Here is an 18,732-nt window from a genome sequence, read left to right on the forward strand (position 1 = left end):
GAGATGGGGAGGGATAGCTTAGTGGTTTGAGCATTGGCCTGCTAAACCCAGGGTTGTGAGCTCAATCCTTGAGGGGGCCACTTAGGGATCTGGGGCAAAAATCTGTCTGCGGATTGGTCCCCCTTTGAGCAGGGGGATGGACTAGATGACCTCCTCAGGTCTCTTCCAACCCTGATCTTCTATGATTCTTCCCACCACAGACATTGACCCAATGCCATATTGGGCAAATCTTAGCCCCTTTGTGCCTCAGTTTCCCTCGGTGGGGTGAAAAGAACAGGAGTACTTGTGGCACCTTAGAGACTAACAAATTTATTAGAGCATAAGCTTTCGTGGACTACAGCCCACTTCTTCGGATGCATAGTTGTGGGGTGAGTGATTCCCCCTCCTAGCTGACTTGAATTAGCATCTATCAAATGTATTCAGCTCCTACCCTGTCCTGGGGCATGGGCCGGGCACTGGGTGTGGGTATGGGGGAAGCCCATGGCTGGGAGAGCAGGATTTGTGGGGCATTGATAGAGCTGGTGGGTGAGGGTGGGCTGCGGGTTGGGAGTGTGGAGCACCAGCACAGCTGTGCTTTCCCAGCACTCTCCCATAGTTTCCAGCTGGCCAGGTTGCTGTGTGGGGGCGGGGAAGGTGGAGCCGGATCCGTGGGGAGGAGCTGGGAGCTTGGCCAGGGCTCCGCTCCCCTGGTGGGCGGGGCCCACACGCTGTCTTGGGGTCTGGGCATCAAGCCCTTTCCGGAGGGCACTGGGACAGCAGAGGTGCAGGTGCCACCAGAGCCTGGACCTGGGGTCTGCACCAGAAAGTCGACTCCCCCCCATCCCGGGGAACAAACAACCTGGCTACCCCCACCCTGCTCAGCTCCCACAGCCGCTGCAGGGCGGGGGATTCCCTGGTCCTGATGCAGCCCCCGCCCCCCCCCGCTCTTGCTCAAGGCCCCAGCACAAGCTGTGTCCCTCTTTGCCTGTCCCCGGCCTGAACTCTGGGCTGGGCTCTGGGCCCAGCTCACACATACAGGCCTTGGACCGAATGACCCCCCCATCCCCCACCCTGGTGTATTTCCCAGCTCGAGCAGGGGGCCAGGCCTGCTGCCGTGTTCCTGGGGCTGGGGGCTCCTGAACACATGGGTTGTTGATGCAGGCGGCTCGACACAGATCCTGCACGCACCAGTGTGTTGTAGGGTCATTTGGGTGCATGGGGGTATGGGCACTGGCTTGTTATTGTAGGGCCAGTCACACATGGTGAGGCTGCACTTGGTCATTGTAGGGCTGTGCATGCGGGTTTGTTATTGTAGGGTTGCTGGCAGGTGGTCTGCTATTATATGGTTGCCAAAGTGGGTCGATTTGTTAGTGGGGGACTGCTGAGGCAGGTGAGTTTGTTATTGTAGGGCTGCTGGGAGGCAGGTTTGTTGTTGCTGGGGGAGGGGTTTGTTATTGTAGGGTGCTGGCAGGGGGTGGATTTGTGGCTGGGGACAGGTTTGTTATTGTAGGGTGCCGTCAGAGGGCAGGTTTGTTGTTTCTGGGTAATGGGTTTATTATTGTAGGGCTGCTGGGAGGCGGGTTTGTTGTTGTATGGCTATTGGCAGGCAGATTTGTTGTTGCTGGGGGACGGGTTTGTTACTGTAGAGCAGCTGGCAGGTGGGTTTGTTGTGGAGCGCCTGGTGGCTAAGCACTGAGGCCAGGGCACACAGTGCAGGGACGTTCAGTCGTGGAGCCCCTGACCACCCCTGCTCACAAGGGTGATGGTGCGTGACTGACAGGCCGAGCCCTGCTCCCAGGGCAGGCGAGGGGGCCCACGGCCAGTCCCAGGCCGGGATTAATTCAGCAGCAGCAGAGCGCCCCCCCCCCCGCCCATAAAAATGGGTCAGTTCCATCATTCTCATTTTACAGAGGAGCAGTGTGGCACCGAGGGGAAAGGACATGACCAAGGTCACAGCCAGAGCTGGGATCAGAACCCAGGAATCCTAGGTCCTAGCGCCCCCCTGCTCTGACCGTCAGACCCGCTCCCCTCCCAGAGCTGGAAATCGAACCCAGGAGTCCTGGCTCCCAGCCCCCCAGGCCAGACCCCTGCCCTGTTGTGGCGACGGCAGGCTTCAGTCACAGCCCAGGGATTCTCCGCACTCACTTTATTTGCCTGGTGCCGTAGCGGGAGCGGGAAGGTTGGGGGCAGTGGGATTCCCTTGGTTCTCCCAGGCTCCCCCTTCACCTGCTAGGAGTTTATGCCCCGCCCACTAGGGGTGTGGCCTCGCTGTGTCCCCGGGAGGGTGCTGGGGGGCAGGGGAGCAGCAGAGGAGGGGGAATCCACAATCGCAGGCTCCGGCCACCCAGCTCAGCCCCTCTTCCCAGAGCGCTGACTGGCTGATTGCCTCCCTGGCCACCCCCCTCCCCAGTGCTCGCTGAGGCCTTGTACCCAGCAGCCTGTTCTGCAGCAGGTGGGGTGCGGGATCCCCAAGGAAGCCCCTGCCCAGGCCTGGCTCAGGGGGCTCCGGCAAGGAGCAGGCAGGAGGTGCTAAGCAGCAGCAGCAGCAGTGGGGAGCAGGTGGGTGAGCGAGGGCTCCCGCTGGCCAGCTGCAGACCTGCAGAGAGAGAGGCAGAGATGTCATTTCACCTCAGCAGGTGGAGGCGCTGTGAGGGGCAGAGTTCCCCCAGGGCTGGGGTCCCAGCAAGGGCCTTGCCCACTGGGGCGGAGGCATGGATCAGAGAGAGGGGAAAAAGCCAGGCCCATAAGGCGCTCGGCCCGAGGGTAGGGAGGTAACGAGACCCACCGTGGCTGGTACACCTCATTCCCGACCCACAGCCCCTGCTACCCAGCCCTGGGTTCCCCACAACCGCTCGGCTTGTGCCCCTCTCTCCCGACCCACAGCCCCGAGGTTTCCCCCAGCAACTCGGACGGTGCCCCTCACTCCCAACCCACAGCCCCCTGCTAGCCCAGCCCTGGGTTCCCCACAACCGCTCGGCTTGTGCCCCTCTCTCCCGACCCACAGCCCCGAGGTTTCCCCCAGCAGCTCGGATGGTGCCCCTCACTCCCGACCTGCAGCCCCCTGCTAGCCCAGCCCTGGGTTCCCCACAACAGCTTGGCCGGTGCCCCTCACTCCCGACCCACAGCCCCTGCTACCCAGCCCTGGGTTCCCCACAACCGCTCGGCTTGTGCCCCTCTCTCCCAACCCGCAGTCCCGAGGTTTCCCTTAGCAGCTCGGACGGTGCCCCTCACTCCCGACCCACGGCCCTTGCTATCCCAGCCCTAGGGTTCCCCATAACAACTTGGCTCGTGCCCCTCCCTTCTGACCTACAGCCCCCTGCTATCCCAGCCCCAGACTGCCCCCCTCCCCCCCACAGCTCCGCTGGTGCTCCTCAATCCCCAGACTGATCACTCCCATCATTCCGTGTCTGGGGTCCCCCCAGCGCGGCCAGTGCCATTCAGCAAGGCTCTGTGGTGCCAGCACTTGGGTCTCTCCGGACCAGAGACCAGCCAATTGGCCGGTCCGACACATGGACAAATGGGGGCTCCTGGCCCTGGGGCAGACCCCAAGGCTCCTGCTCTGATCGGGGCCGAAAAGCTGGCACAGCGATGCCCAAAGCGTGTGTCCCCTGCCCTCTACTGGTGCTTCCTGGGACTGCAGGTAAACTCACTGAGCAGCTGGCCTTTGCCCACTTAGCTGGATGCTACCAGCCCCAGGGAGACCCTGAGCGTCCCACCCAGATGGCATCCAGCAGCACCAGCTGCAAATCACCTTGGTCGGCAGCTTCGTCGTACTTCAGGAAAGGGCCAGCAGACACGACCCCCGACGGAGGCTTCCTGCCCTGCACAGCAGGGCCCGGCCTGGCGCAGTGCTGCAGGGGGAGGACAGAGCCTTGTCAGCGCTCAGCACTAGGGGGCACTCTGGAGTCATCCAGCACGGAGGTAGCAAGAGGCTGCTTGGCACAGCGTATGATCCGCCCAGTGGCTCAGACAGCACTGCAAAGCACATTGCAGCCTGTTTTTGTGGGAATGCAGCCACCTCTGGGGAGGGGCAGCTAGGTCACAGCCACATGGCAACGCTGCTGGGGACAGTTTGCCCGGCACTGAAATGCAGCCAGCCCTGGGGTGGCACAGCTGAAGCACAGTGCATGCTAGTGCTGCACAGGGATGGCTCCCAAGGCACGGGGATGCACTGCAGGCCCCATGCTACCAGACAAGGAGGACCTGGCAGGAGCTGCTCCCCCCTACACTGAGGGGGTTTCCACTGTCACACTCAGCCCCACAGCTGGACAGGGCCCTGGCCTGGGTCCGTCCCTTGGTGCTTCATGTAGGCCTGGCTGAGAGCACGGCCTCTTGCCCATCCAGGAAGGGAGGCTGCTGCCAGTCAACCCCTGAGCGCCACTGGGGAGGTTTCCCAAGGAGTCTCAGAGCAGATCCCCTCCCTGGTGTGGAGGGGGAGGGTCCCAACTCCCACGTGCTCACTCACCATGGTGCACATGGCCGCGTGGGGGCTGCAGAGCCGGACGCGACAATGCAGATACACCAGCTCCAAGTCTGGGATGAACAGGAAGACATTGAAGGAGAAGCGGCTGATGGAGGAGACGCCGTCCTCGTCGATCGTCACTGTGCCATCTCGCACGCTGGGGCACCTGGGTGAGGGACAGGGCACAGGGGGTCAGCCAGACATGGCACTAAGCATCAGGTTAGCCACTTAGCCAGCTCTACCTGGCTACTGCAGCTGCCTCCCTGTCCAGCATCGTGTTAGGACCCAGGAGTCTGGACTTCCAGCCCCCCCACCCTAACCCACCATGCCCCACTCCCCACCCAGAGCCAGGGATAGAACCCAGGCGTCCGGTCTCCCAGCTCCCCCACCCTAACCCACCATGCCCCACTCCCCACCCAGAGCCAGGGATAGAACCCAGGCGTCCGGTCTCCCAGCTCCCCCACCCTAACCCACCATGCCCCACTCCCCACCCAGAGCCAGGGATAGAACCCAGGCGTCCGGTCTCCCAGCTCCCCCACCCTAACCCACCATGCCCCACTCCCCACCCAGAGCCAGGGATAGAACCCAGGCGTCTGGTCTCCCAGCTCCCCCACCCTAACCCACCATGCCCCACTCTCCACCCAGAGCCAGGGATAGAACCCAGGTGTCCGGTCTCCCAGCTCCCCCACCCTAACCCACCATGCCCCACTCCCCACCCAGAGCCAGGGATAGAACCCAGGTGTCCGGTCTCCCAGCTCCCCCACCCTAACCCACCATGCCCCACTCCCCACCCAGAGCCAGGGATAGAACCCAGGCGTCCGGTCTCCCAGCTCCCCCACCCTAACCCACCATGCCCCACTCCCCACCCAGAGCCAGGGATAGAACCCAGGCGTCCGGTCTCCCAGCTCCCCCACCCTAACCCACCATGCCCCACTCTCCACCCAGAGCCAGGGATAGAACCCAGGTGTCCGGTCTCCCAGCTCCCCCACCCTAACCCACCATGCCCCACTCCCCACCCAGAGCCAGGGATAGAACCCAGGGGTCCGGTCTCCCAGCTCCCCCACCCTAACCCACCATGCCCCACTCCCCACCCAGAGCCAGGGATAGAACCCAGGCGTCCGGTCTCCCAGCTCCCCCACCCTAACCCACCATGCCCCACTCCCCACCCAGAGCCAGGGATAGAACCCAGGCGTCCGGTCTCCCAGCTCCCCCACCCTAACCCACCATGCCCCACTCCCCACCCAGAGCCAGGGATAGAACCCAGGCGTCCGGTCTCCCAGCTCCCCCACCCTAACCCACCATGCCCCACTCCCCACCCAGAGCCAGGGATAGAACCCAGGCATCCGGTCTCCCAGCTCCCCCACCCTATGATGTGAAGCGGAAGGACCAGCTGCTCACTGGTTGGTGATGAGATCCCATCGGATGCTGGAGGAGGGGTCTCGGTCCGGAGTCGCCCAGCATGATGACAAGGTCAGCACGAAGTGGCTGGGGTCCAACCCTGAAACCCTGATGCCCACGTAGACCCTGTGGTTGACAGTGAGTGGGATGGGGCTCTGGGTGAAGGGTTTGCTGTATCGAGGGTCTTGGTACAGGACCATGGTTGTCAGGTAGCTGCCTTGGCCGGAGGGGAGGGTTGTGTTAACAACACTGTGGAAGAAGGTGAGAACAGAAGAGAGACACAACACTCGATGGAGGCTAGAGCAGAAAAGTCGCGTGTCTGCAGCAGGGGGTGGGGCATTAGGGACACCAGTGGGCAAAGGCGACTTTAAGGGGTTGTGGAAACTGATGAAGTTACAGGAGCCGCAAGGAACGGGTGGCAGGAACCAGCATGGTGCAAAGGGGCAGGGGAACAAGGAGTCACTGGAACCAGCATGGTTCAAGGGTACATGGGAATCAGCCGGGTGCTAGGGGAGGTGGGAACCAGAGGTCACAGGGACCAGTGCGGAGCAAGGGGATGTGGGAACGAGGGGGCATGTGAACCAGAGTGGTTCAAGGGGACGTGGGACCAAGAGTCATAGAAATGGCACAGTGCAAGGCAGGTGCACCCAGAGGTCACAGGAATGGTGCGCTGCAAGACAGGTGGATTCAGGAGTCGTGGGAACTGGCGCAGCACAAGGGGGTCATGGAACCAGTGTGACGCAAGGCGGGCGGGACCCAGGGGGTTGCAGGAAGTGGCACATGGGGGTGGGACCCAGGGGTCATGGGAACCAGTGCAGCACAAGGGGGGCAGGACCCAGAGGTCATGGGAACCAGCACAGCACAAGGGGGGGCGGGACCCAGGGGTCAGGGGAACCAGTGTGATGCAAGGGGGGCGGGACCCAGGGGTCACGGGAATTGGCACAAGGGGGCGGGACCCAGGGGTCGTGGGAACCGGTGCAGCGCAAGGGGGCAGGACCCAGGGGTCGTGGGAAGTGGCACAAGGGGGCAGGACCCAGGGGTCGTGGGGAGTGGCACAAGGGGGCGGGACCCAGGGGTCGTGAGAACCGACGCAGCGCAAGGGGGCGGGACCCAGGGGTCGTGGGTACCGGCACAGCGCAAGGGAGTGAGACCCAGGGGTTGTGGGAAGTGGCACAAGGGGGCGGGACCCAGGGGTCATGAGATCCATCGCAGCGCAAGGGGGCGGGACCCAGGGGTCGTGAGAACCGGCGCAGCACAAGGGGGCGGGATCCAGGGGTCGTGGGTACCGGCACAGCGCAAGGGAGTGGGACCCAGGGGTCGTGGGAAGTGGCACAAGGGGGCGGGACCCAGAGGTCGCAGGAAGTGGTGCTGTGCAAGGAATCCTGCAAAGTGGAAGCAGCCCTGCGGGCAGGGAGATGGGGCACTGAGGGCCAGGTGCTCTGGGAGCTTTGGGGTCCCAAAGACAGAGGGCTGCAGGGGGCTCCAGAAATCAGCAGCAGCAGGTGGCACTGAGGAGGGGCCCTACTCACTCCTGTATGGGCTGGATGACCATTGGGACGGACAGGTTGATGCTCAGTGGCTGGGCGCAGGAGAAGTGCAAGAAGAGGAGCCTGTCCCGGCTGATGACCCCTCCATAGGTGTTGCCCACCCGGCCCTGCACCTGGTTGGAGTAAGTGGCGTGGGTGGCGTTGACCTGTGGGGGGCACAGAAGCAGCAGCGGTGGTGAGAGCCGAGTCTCTCCCTGCCTAGGATCCACATCACTGCCGTCGGGGCAGAGCTCCCCTTCCCGCCATGGCCCTGGCCCACTCCTCTTTCGCACAGAACACACGTCTCTTGTCACCGCCCTTCTCGCTCAGACCCGCCTGGTGAGAGACCATTGGCCTGCAGGGGGGTGCGTGCCGGAGCAGGGGGGGCAGCATGTTGACTCGTGTTTGAAGAGGTGCACGGGTGCGCATGTGGCCGTGTGATGGTAGAGTTGCAAGGGTGTGCACGTGGCCATGCGCTGGTAGAGGTGTGTGGGTGTGCACATGGCTGTGTGATGGTAGAGTTGCAAGGGTGCGCATGTGGCTGTGCGCTGGTAGAGGTGTGTGGGTGCGCACATGGCTGTGCGCTGGTAGGGGTGCGCTGGTAGGGGTGCATGGGTGCGCACATGGCCGTGCGCTGGTAGGGGTGCGTGGGTGCGCACGTGGCTGTGCGCTGGTAGGGGTGTGCGGGTGCGCACGTGGCTGTGCGCTGGTAGAGGTGCGTGGGTGCGCACGTGGCTGTGCGCTGGTAGGGGTGCGCGGGTGCGCACGTGGCCGTGCGCTGGTAGGGGTGCGCGGGTGCGCACGTGGCCGTGCGCTGGTAGGGGTGCGCGGGTGCGCACGTGGCCGTGTGCTGGTAGGGGTGTGCGGGTGCGCACGTGGCCGTGCGCTGGTAGGGGCGCACTGGTAGGGGTGCGTGGGTGCGCACGTGGCTGTGCGCTGGTAGGGGTGTGCGGGTGCGCACGTGGCTGTGCGCTGGTAGGGGTGTGCGGGTGCGCACGTGGCTGTGCGCTGGTAGGGGTGCGTGGGTGCGTACGTAGCCATGGGCTGGTAGAGGTGCATGGGTGCACATGTGGCTGTGCGCTGGTAGGGGTGTGTGGGTGCGCACGTGGCCGTGCGCTGGTAGAGGTATGTTGGGCATGGATATGGCCACGTTGGCTGCGACCAATCGCCAGGTGCAGTCTCCTCCTCACCTTCACCGTGGTCCCGCAGCTCTGTCGTGTGCTGTCGAAGTAGAAGATGAGTCTCCCCCTGAGGAGGCTGCCGGTGCAGCTGGGGTCGGCCAGGTGCAAGGCCTCTGCGGGGAAGCCGTCGGTGAAGAGCAGGCAGCGGGACAGGGACACTGAGCTGTTACCGCCACTGCAGGTCAGCTGATAGTCTGGAAGGGAAGTGAGACCTGGTAGAGGGCAGAGTCCGTCGCATGGGGCCTCTCCTGGTTCCTGGCGTGCCAAGCAGAGCCCACCGGCGCTGTGGAGCTGCAAGCCCATGGGACACTGGGCTCCTTTGCCCACTCCATGGGCCTGGTAACCCTTCCTTCAACGAGAGCTCTGAGAACTCGCCCACTGTCGGCCGAGAGGCCACGCACGTGCTAGGCACTGCAGCCAGACCCCTGATGGCCGGGGTTGGGAGCCAGCTGCCTTGGCGGCAGAGAGGGAGCAGGCAGATGACAGGGGCTTGGAGAGGGAGACAGCTGGCTCCCCGTCTGAATCTGGAGGTCCCGTCTCCTCCCCTCCTCCGAGCAGCCTAGCTTTTTACCCACGTTTCCGTCTGGCACGATAAAGACTCAGGACATTTAGAAGACACATGGGGAGCTGGTGCCTGAGCCAGAATTAGAGCCCAGAGTCGTCTTTGTTGCCAACTCTTTCCCCAGCATAACCCTGTGCCAAGCTCCTTGCCTCTAATCACTGCCCCTCGCACTGTGTGATGACGAGAGACATAAGCTTGGGAAATCTGCTGCCCCCCGTTCCCGGAGCCAAGGCATTCGCGGCAGACATAGCCCGGCAGAGGCCGTTTGGCATGGAAAGCACGGAAAGATTCCCGTGCCTTGAGTGCCGGAGGAAACCAGGAGTGAGAGGAAGGGATCAGAAATGGCTCTTTACCATAGTCAGCCACTTGGATGGGCTCAGAAGCCCTGTAGCAGTAACAGCCCCATCTCCCTGCCTGCTCGCCGCACCACTCGTCCTCCCCGCAGGCCAGACCGACACACGGGTCACGCACGGCTGCAGAGTGAATCAGAGTTTAGTAGCAGCAAGGAGGAGCCTGCTCCAGCCCACCTGTTGATTGTACCTGGGGCTGTTCTCTGATCTACCCAATCCCCTGTATTTCTAAGGGCAACTTGTACATTTCTCGAGCCTTTCCAGTTCAATGCACCACAAAGCACTTGGCAAATCACAGCGTTCCCTCACCTCACACCGGAATACAGCCGCCTCTGGGCTGGGCGCAGGCAGCAGATTAATAGCTCAGTGGGGCTGAAAGGTGGCTGCTTCTGGGGTGGGCCCCAACAGCGGGCTAGCAGTCACAGAGCAACGCTGCTCTGCCGGTGCCGCAATGCAACCAGTTCAGGAGTGGGACCCAGCGGCTGTTTTAGCAGCCACACAAATACCATACAGGGATTGTTCACACAGTGCTAAAATGCAGCCACCCCTGGGGTGAGGTGCAGCCTACAGGAACACTGCACAGTGTGTTGTGGCAGGAAGTGGAGGAGAATCCTCGTTTGAGAACGGAGGAGGAAGAATGTAAATACCCAAATGGGGATGTGACTAGGACACCGGATGCCCCCCAAAGGGTTTTAATGACTACGGGGGATCAGGTCATTGGCTTTATGGCTCCTCCAAGATTTCAGGCTCAATCTCAACACTCCCAAATTCCCCAACCCAGTGCTCTGTCCCTGGGCCTGCAGGTGGAACTGGTGCTCACGGCACTGCGCAGATGATCTCCAGGCGCCAACGCGTATCCCCTCAAGGCTGCACAGCTCTTCGTAGGAGGCGATGGCCATGCACAGCATCCCATTGGCCGTCCCGTAGTGGCACATGTCGTACAGGCAGGAGGAGTAAAATGGGGCAGGGTCCACATGCCAGTGGCACTCGGCAAATGGTCCCGATTGGCTAGTCAGGGTCCCGCAGAGCTCTTCAAACTCCAGGGGGTCGCTGCAGGGCTCGGGGGAGTCGATGTCATCCAAACACCTGGAACAAAGGGAAGTTAGCAGTACCCGGGGCAGGGCAAAGGGAGTGGCTCTCTCTAGTATCACCTAGGGAGTGTCTGACCCTCTCCCCACTCCCACCAGGGACCCTTCTGAGCTCTGTATTAAGCTTTGCCTCCCAGCAACATGCACTGTGCCAGCCTACAGCACATCTCCCAGGGCCGCTCCAGCTTGTGATTTCTCATGCACACAAATAAATGAGGCCCAGCGTGCTTCGGGGGAAGGGGAGGGGATGGGACTTGGGTGAGAGGTAGGGGAGTGGAAAGAGGAGCCTGTCACAACATGCGTGCACACACACAGACACACACAGACGCAGGCGAATGCACACGCACACAGACGCGTGTGCAGACGCACATAGACACAGGCGAATGCGCACACACAGACGCATGTGCAGACATGCACACAGACAGGCGAATGCACACACATACAGACGCGCATACAGAGACACGCACGCACACAGTCACACGCACACACACAGACACGCGTGCACAGGTCCTGTCCTCAACCTACAGTGAAGTGAACAGGAAATAATTAGTTCTTAAAAAGTAATGGAATAAGAGTTTGTCACCTTCTCTCTCTACCCCCACCTGCTCCATTCATCTGATCACCCAGCTCTCCCCCCTCCCTCCACTCCATTCATCTGCCGGTACCACAAGGAACAGGCCTGAGACCCAAACAAGTCACCAAGCAGCTGTCTCATCACTGCCAATTCCCAGAGCCTCATTTGTGAGCTCTGCCTCCCAGCCCAGTCCAGCAGCTTCCACTCCTACAATGACCTATCCCAACGCGAAAGCCTCGGTTAATTTCTCCGGTAAACAGCTACCAAACACCCCCAGGGATCCCGCTGGTCCACCAGGATCCCACAGACCTGGCCGGGCTGGGCTCAGCCTTCCAGGCGTTCCCAAACTCTGCGTCACTCCGGGCTCTCTCCCCGCTGGGCAGGACTTTATCGTCCCTGCGGATGCCATTGAAGTTCCCGCACATCCCGCACAGCCGCCCCCGATACTCCGGGCCCACGCGGACGAACAACGTGTGGCGCCCGTTGAACTGGATCTCCACGTTGGCTGGGGTCTGGATGGTCAGCAGGTTTCTGATCCTGGACACGCTGCCCAGAGGGCCCAGGGCGTGCGGCAGGCTCACCCTCGCCCCGTTAACCTGAAAGAGCAGAGGACGCAGGGCAGTGAGCGCCGCTCAGACACCACCCGCCAGGCGCGATTCCCCTGGGGGGAGGCCAAAGCCTCGCCCTCCGCAATCATGGAGCCCCAGGCCTGGAACAGCTCTGGGGGCACCAGGCCACCAGGGCTGAGCTGAAGCGGGGCGGGGGCTGGGAAGCAGAGATGTTCAGCAGGTTCTAGGTTGAGGCCCCGAAAACTGATTTCCCTCCTCATTTATATTGCAGGGGCGCGTGTGAGCCCAGTCACAGGCCAGGACCCCACTGCGCTCAGAGCAGCACAACCGAACAGCCCCTGCTCAAGAGCCGTCTCTTCCCAGCAGAGCTAAGCATGGCCTAGCGCCCGCCTGGAGTCCCGGTCTCACACACCCTGCACACGAGGCTGGCGGGGCTTTGACCTCATGTTGGCTGGCCTGAGAGGGGGCAGAGGCCAAACCCTGAGCGAGCACAATTCATCACAGCTCCCCTGAAATCTGGATGCCGACTAGTGTCACTTCAGTGCCTTCCCAACACCCCCCCAGCCCTGCCCAGGAAGGACAGACGCTCTCTCGCCGTGCACTGGGAACGAATTAATGGAGCGGCTCAGTTTACTGCAGCACTAAGGGCCATGACACATGCCCAGAAGTCTTAGCGCCACAGACCAGGGGCGCTGGAATGGGGGGGGTGGTTCAGGGGGCAGCGTTCACTAGCAGGGTCTGGGTGCTGGGGTCAGAGGGGTGGGGGGCTGGGATCCCCTGGGGAGCAGCGTTCACTAGCAGGGGCTGTGCTGGGGTCGGAGGGGTGGGGGGCTGGGATCCCCTGGGGAGCAGCATTCACTAGCAGGGGCTGTGCTGGGGTCAGAGGGGTGGGGGGCTGGGATCCCCTGGGGAGCAGCGTTCACTAGCAGGGTCTGTGCTGGGGTCGGAGGGGTGGGGGGCTGGGATCCCCTGGGGAGCAGCGTTCACTAGCAGGGTCTGTGCTGGGGTCGGAGGGGTGGGGGGCTGGGATCCCCTGGGGAGCAGCGTTCACTAGCAGGGTCTGTGCTGGGGTCGGAGGGGTGGGGGGCTGGGATCCCCTGGGGAGCAGCGTTCACTAGCAGGGGCTGTGCTGGGGTCGGAGGGGTGGGGGGCTGGGATCCCCTGGGGAGCAGCGTTCACTAGCAGGGTCTGTGCTGGGGTCGGAGGGGTGGGGGGCTGGGATCCCCTGGGGAGCAGCGTTCACTAGCAGGGTCTGGGTGCTGGGGTCAGAGGGGTGGGGGGCTGGGATCCCCTAGGGAGCAGCGTTCACTAGCAGGGGCTGTGCTGGGGTCGGAGGGGTGGGGGGCTGGGATCCCCTGGGGAGCAGCGTTCACTAGCAGGGGCTGTGCTGGGATCGGAGGGGTGGGGGGCTGGGATCCCCTGGGGAGCAGCGTTCACTAGCAGGGGCTGTGCTGGGGTCGGAGGGGTGGGGGGGCTGGGATCCCCTGGGGAGCAGCGTTCACTAGCAGGGGCTGTGCTGGGGTCGGAGGGGTGGGGGGCTGGGATCCCCTGGGGAGCAGCGTTCACTAGCAGGGTCTGTGCTGGGGTCGGAGGGGTGGGGGGGCTGGGATCCCCTGTGGAGCAGCGTTCACTAGCAGGGGCTGTGCTGGGGTCGGAGGGGTGGGGGGCTGGGATCCCCTAGGGAGCAGCGTTCACTAGCAGGGGCTGTGCTGGGGTCGGAGGGGTGAGGGGCTGGGATCCCCTGGGGAGCAGCGTTCACTAGCAGGGTCTGGGTGCTGGGGTCAGAGGGGTGGGGGGCTGGGATCCCCTGGGGAGCAGCGTTCACTAGCAGGGGCTGTGCTGGGGTCGGAGGGGTGGGGGGGCTGGGATCCCCTAGGGAACAGCGTTCACTAGCAGGGTCTGGGTGCTGGGGTCAGAGGGGTGGGGGGCTGGGATCCCCTGGGGAGCAGCGTTCACTAGCAGGGGCTGTGCTGGGGTCGGAGGGGTGGGGGGCTGGGATCCCCTGGGGAGCAGCGTTCACTAGCAGGGGCTGTGCTGGGGTCAGAGGTGTGGGGGGCTGGGATCCCCTGGGGAGCAGCGTTCACTAGCAGGGGCTGTGCTGGGCTCGGACAGGGAGGGCTTCCTGGGGCTGGAGCTCCTTTCAAATGTCTCCACGCTCACCTCAGCAGCCTTGCTGTCCCCTAGGACAACGTGCACATTCTGATCCCCTCTCTCGAGCCAGACGTCCACCCGGGACACGAAAGAGACTCGGCGATTCCTGCGGTGCCTGTTTTCGGCCACCACCCGGAAGGAGAAGTCGAGGGAGGAGTTGCAGGTGTGTGAGATCTCGTAGGCGCACGTGCCCTGGAAATGGGCCACAGCCCCATCGAAGGTGAAGTAGTGAGGGTCCCCTGTCACCGTGCACGTGCTCAGCTGGCTCTGGCAGCCCAACTTCCCGTCCTTCACAGCACACTGCTGGCCGGGGTTACAGCTGGCGGGGACGCAATGAAAATTGAAATGGCCGTCACAGCTGCACCTTTCCTGGCAACCAGAGAGCCAGACCCGGTCCCCAACCTGCAGGGGTAACAGACAGAAACCAGTCAGGAGAGCGTAGCTGTAGAAGGAAGCATGGGGTGGAAAGAAGGGAAATAGCCCAAATCGTAAATGAGAGATTAAGTCCCAGTCCAAGAAGGTGCTGCAGGTGACAGGTGACTCGCCCCTTAAGGGATGGGGCTAGCCAGCCCTAGCGACAGAACGAGCCCCACCGGGGGTGAATCAGGTTATTCCCTAGAAAGGTCAGCCGTGGCTGTGAGAGAGTCTGCAGAGAGTGAGGAAAAGCACCTACCAGGAAGACCCTGAGACCAGGGGAGTCTGGGAGAGACCCTGACCAAGCAGGGGAGAGGCTGCAAAGGCCCCACGCAGGAAGCCCTTGGGGGAGGAGGAGAAACCCTGCATTGTGGATTCTATTTGGGATTTTGAGTTTTATTTGTGGTTCTTTTACATTAATAAACCTAGTCCCCAAGGAGGGGAATTTTTGACCAAGCAAAAACCTGAAGGGAAGTTTTATTGGAACAAGAGGGGAAACTGAGGCAGGCTGCCTGTAGCATGACCCTAGACCACAAGGGGGTGCATGAGAGTTGGCTGGCCCAGGGACATGGGTAGATTAGCACATCCACATGGAATCCCATTGCTCTACAAGGGTGCACTTAGGCCATGCAGATGTAGGATCTATCCCCTGGTTAACAGCTCTGGTGATGTGACCGAAGCAGCCACAGAGGTGAGTGAAGTAACAGAGAGTTTATCCAGGTTTCTCTGTGGCTTTCCCTGTCAATTGGACACCTCCCACGGGGCTCAGTAGCAGAGCTGGTCGGAAAACAGGATTTCCGTTCCATGCGAACGGCTAACATTTGGAACTTAGTTTTCATTCCAAACTGAACTAAATGCTGAAGTTTCCTGCAAAATGAAGATTCCAGAAAAATGGATTTGGAGTCATCATAATGTTTTGTTTAGGTCATGTCAAACTGTTTTGTTTCACTAAGCTAAAAACATTTTGTTTAGATCATGTAAAACATCATAATATATTTACCCCAATATTTATAGCACATTCAATATTAGAAACGTGAAGACATGCAAGGAAATAGTTTAATGTATGTCAAAATGAAATGAACCAAACGATGACCTAACCAACGCAGTTTTGTTGAAATCGACACGTTCCGACAAAACATTTTGATTTTGACAAAAAAAAGGTGAAAATTGCATTTTCTGATGGAAAAAACTGTTTTGCCAAAAGGTCTCCTCAGTACACTGGAGCCAGGAAAGCGCCCGCCAGGAAACTTACCGGGTAGTGCAGCCCGTTGCGCACGCAGCCGCACTGCTTCTCTGGAACGCAGCTGGCCCCGCTGCGCAGGTACCCGTCGTAGCAGAAACAGCCTTCGGCACACAGACGGCTGCAGTGAGCCTGGATCAAGCGGCGTGCACAGGAATCCCGGCAGGGGGGCTCGCAGAGCTTGTAGTGACTGTTTGCTGGGCATCCTGGGGCTGGCAAAGAGGAAGGAGCAGGAAGAGAAAAGATCCGGTGTTAATCCCGGGGAGAGGCGCTTGGAGTTTCCAGAACAAGGTATGAAAAGGCACCAGCTGGGGAGCCCAGAATTCACAGCAGGGGATAGAGGGCCTTGGCAGTCCTGCCCAGTTCAGGATGTTTCCAGGAGCTGAAGTGAGCAAAGCCACTAGGACAGGGTGGGAGAACTTTGCCAGACACCTACCAGCTTGTAGGTACAAAGGAAGCATCCCATTCTCCCCCCACCCACCACTGCAAGGCGCCAGGGCAACACCCTAGTAGGAAACCATCCCCCACCTGCTGGGAAAGGGAGCTGGGATTCCTACCAGGGGGCTGTCTGTGGGCTCCATCTTTTTGTAGCAACTGCTGCCATTGGCATCTGATAAATGTGAAGCCTCCCTTGCAGACTGCTGGAAAGGAGAAGGGGAGCACGCTCTCGCTCCCTCTCTTTAATAATAAAAACTAATATGGAGCTATACCTATCTCATAGAGTTGGAAGGGACCCTGAAAGGTCATCGAATGCAGCCCCCTGCCTTCACTAGCAGGATTAAGTACTGATTTTTTGCCCCAGATCCCTAGGTGGCCCCCTTAGGGATTGAACTCACAACCCTGGGTTTAGTAAGCCAATGCTCCAACCACTGAGCTATCCCCACCCTTTTCTTTCACAGCTTCCTCAACTCAGGTCTCCTTCACAAGGGGCGCTCCTGCCTCTCCTCCTCCTCTGGCAAATAGCTTTGGTGCCATTTTTCTCAGGCAGCAGGTGAGTGAAACTGACCCAAGTTGGGTCGTTCTGTTAACGGATGTTCAAGCTAAGCCAGGATGTGAAGCTGGTGACCACTGGGCATTCACTGCCGTGCTCAGATGTTTGAGGAACAAGCACTCAACCTGTATGTTCTTAGGAGCCAATGGCTCCTGACACGTGACATCACCGGCCATTGTTTGTGGCAACATCTCAAGTCACAAATGAGACACTTTCCATTTAAAAAGCAAAACACAAACATGGTCTCTGCTTACCACAGAAGGACTCGTTCCTCCAAGGTGAGATGGAGACATTCGCTCTCTGGCAGGCGGCTGCGTATGTCTGAATGGACTGGCATAGGACACTGCTCTCCCCTCCTGACACACACAGGTCAAAGATGCAATCAGACAGATAGTGGCCTGGGTCAATCTGGGAGTGGCAAGCGGAAAACGGCCCATCAGGGTCCTGGATCACCCAGCACCGGGACTTGGACTGCACCAGACTTTCCTCCTCTTCACACCCAGGGCAGGAATCAGAGCAGCCGTCGTCACAGCCAGGGACATCCTCCGACTTCCAGTCTGCAGCGAAGTGGAAGGCGTCCTTCCCTAGGGAGCCGTTACGCGTCACAAAATCATCCTCAGCCGCTCCATTGAAGTTCCCGCACAGCCCACAGGTCTGGCCTCGGTACTCAGGTGGGAGGCTGACGAAGAGGCTGTGGGCCAGGTCGTAGCTCACACTCAGCCCAAAGGGAGTCTGCAGCACCGTGTACAGCCCATGCTGATAAATGGCAACTCCTAGTGTTTTAACATTCACCGGGAGGGTCACAGTCACTCCAGCGATCTGATTGGGGGAAAACAGCACCAAAGAGATTAATCCAGGGGGTGGATCACACTGTAAAACAACAGGGCAGTGGCAGGCAGAGTTGGTGATAGGTGAGGAGTTTAGGGGAAATCCCACTGTAATCTGATCAGCAGAGAGCTATTAAACCCATCTTCTCCCTGTAGCTGCATAGGACAATTTGCTGTAAGAAACAACCCCGGAGCATTTGAAGGGGTGTGTGGGCAGGGAGGGCGTAGGTAGGAGAATTAAGCTTGGACGTCTTTTTGTTTTGTGTTTGTGTAGCACCGAGCACAACATGACGAGGGCTCCTAGGCCCAAAGCAAGACGAATAATGAAGACATCTTTCCCCCTCCCTCTTTAATTTCTATTGCATAAAACCAATGAGGGTGGGGAAGGATACACAGCAAGGCACTGACATGTCAGGAAGTGCTAATCTTCAGAGTGTATGCGCAATCCAAACTACACTCCCCCGGGCATGTGCCTGTTCGTACAGCCTTTAATCACTACTTCTCATCATTCAATTTCCGAACCTCCACATGTGGCCATCCTCTCCCGCAGCGTACTGACCTTTGTATGCCAGATGGGGTCCATGACAGTCATTCCTACACCAGGTGTGCAGTCAGGGCCGGTTCTGGCTTTTTTGCCGCCCTAGGCAGAAAAGCAACCCGCTGCCCCCCCCCCCCCCAACGCGGCAGGGGAGGGCGGAGAGCCCGGCTGGGGCTCTCCGCTCTCCCCGGCGGCCAGAGTGCCGGGAGCAGGGCGGAGAGCCCCCGGCGGCCAGAACACTGGGGGGGAGGGCGGCGAGCCCACTGTGGCTCTCCGCTCTCCCCGACCGGCCGGCGCGCCGGGGGGAGGGCGGTGAGCCCGGCCAGGGCCCCGCTCTCCCCGACCGGCCGGAGCGCTGGGGGGAGGGTGGCGAGCCCAGCCGGGGCCCGCTCTCCCCGACCGGCCGGAGCGCCGGGGGGGAGGGCGGCGAGCCCAGTCACGGCCCCGCTCTCGGGCCGGTGCGCCCCGCCGCGCCGCCCCCCTCCAGGCTCTGCCCCAAGCACATGCTTGGTGGGCTGGTGCCTGGAGCCGGCCCTGTGTGCAGTGAGTCAAACTGAGCACTGGCCTCTTTCCTTTCCCCCCTCAGCCCGGCTTTCCGAGGTTTCTTGAAGAAGACCTAGTACAATCCAGTCCATGTGCACCCTAGCAGGTGGCACTGTCGTTTGCACCTTGGCAAGTGTGCAGTGGTTTAGACTGCACTCCTCTGAATGCTATACAGATAAGATCCAGGCACAGCACAACTTTCCTTCATTTGGGGCATTGATAAAGGAGCAAAAACCATCCCGCAGGTACTGCATGTGGGTGAGGTGCGATTTTCAGACAGCTAAAGAGCTAATTTCATCCGTACTCTCAAAGACAATTCTCCTTAATGGTGACTAGTGC

The 18,732-nt window shown here is 60.8% G+C and overlaps 1 protein-coding gene and 1 long non-coding RNA gene across 2 annotated transcripts in view; one reads left to right on the plus strand and one right to left on the minus strand.

The window, feature by feature from the left end:
* The window catches only part of LOC101950624 (alpha-tectorin-like), a 20,103-nt gene continuing 1,371 nt past the window's right edge, over positions 1-18,732 (minus strand). Inside the window, exons 2-13 of the mRNA XM_065573636.1 lie at positions 16,740-17,304; positions 15,507-15,706; positions 13,850-14,242; positions 11,430-11,716; positions 10,279-10,544; positions 9,462-9,581; positions 8,556-8,740; positions 7,369-7,532; positions 5,840-6,088; positions 4,445-4,607; positions 3,731-3,830; positions 1-2,575 (exon numbers count right to left, since the gene is read on the minus strand). Of these exons, the coding sequence (XP_065429708.1) occupies positions 2,475-2,575; positions 3,731-3,830; positions 4,445-4,607; positions 5,840-6,088; positions 7,369-7,532; positions 8,556-8,740; positions 9,462-9,581; positions 10,279-10,544; positions 11,430-11,716; positions 13,850-14,242; positions 15,507-15,706; positions 16,740-17,304 (2,793 nt within the window). The 3' untranslated portion in view covers positions 1-2,474. The remainder of the gene's footprint in view (positions 2,576-3,730; positions 3,831-4,444; positions 4,608-5,839; positions 6,089-7,368; positions 7,533-8,555; positions 8,741-9,461; positions 9,582-10,278; positions 10,545-11,429; positions 11,717-13,849; positions 14,243-15,506; positions 15,707-16,739; positions 17,305-18,732) is intronic.
* Positions 13,877-16,746, plus strand: LOC135976676 (uncharacterized). Its single transcript, XR_010593983.1, has 3 exons — positions 13,877-14,003; positions 15,459-15,785; positions 16,394-16,746. It is a non-coding gene; the product is annotated as an uncharacterized LOC135976676 (long non-coding RNA).

Source organism: Chrysemys picta, chromosome 20 (assembly GCF_011386835.1).
Source record: "Chrysemys picta bellii isolate R12L10 chromosome 20, ASM1138683v2, whole genome shotgun sequence".
Lineage (NCBI taxonomy): Eukaryota > Metazoa > Chordata > Testudines > Emydidae > Chrysemys > Chrysemys picta.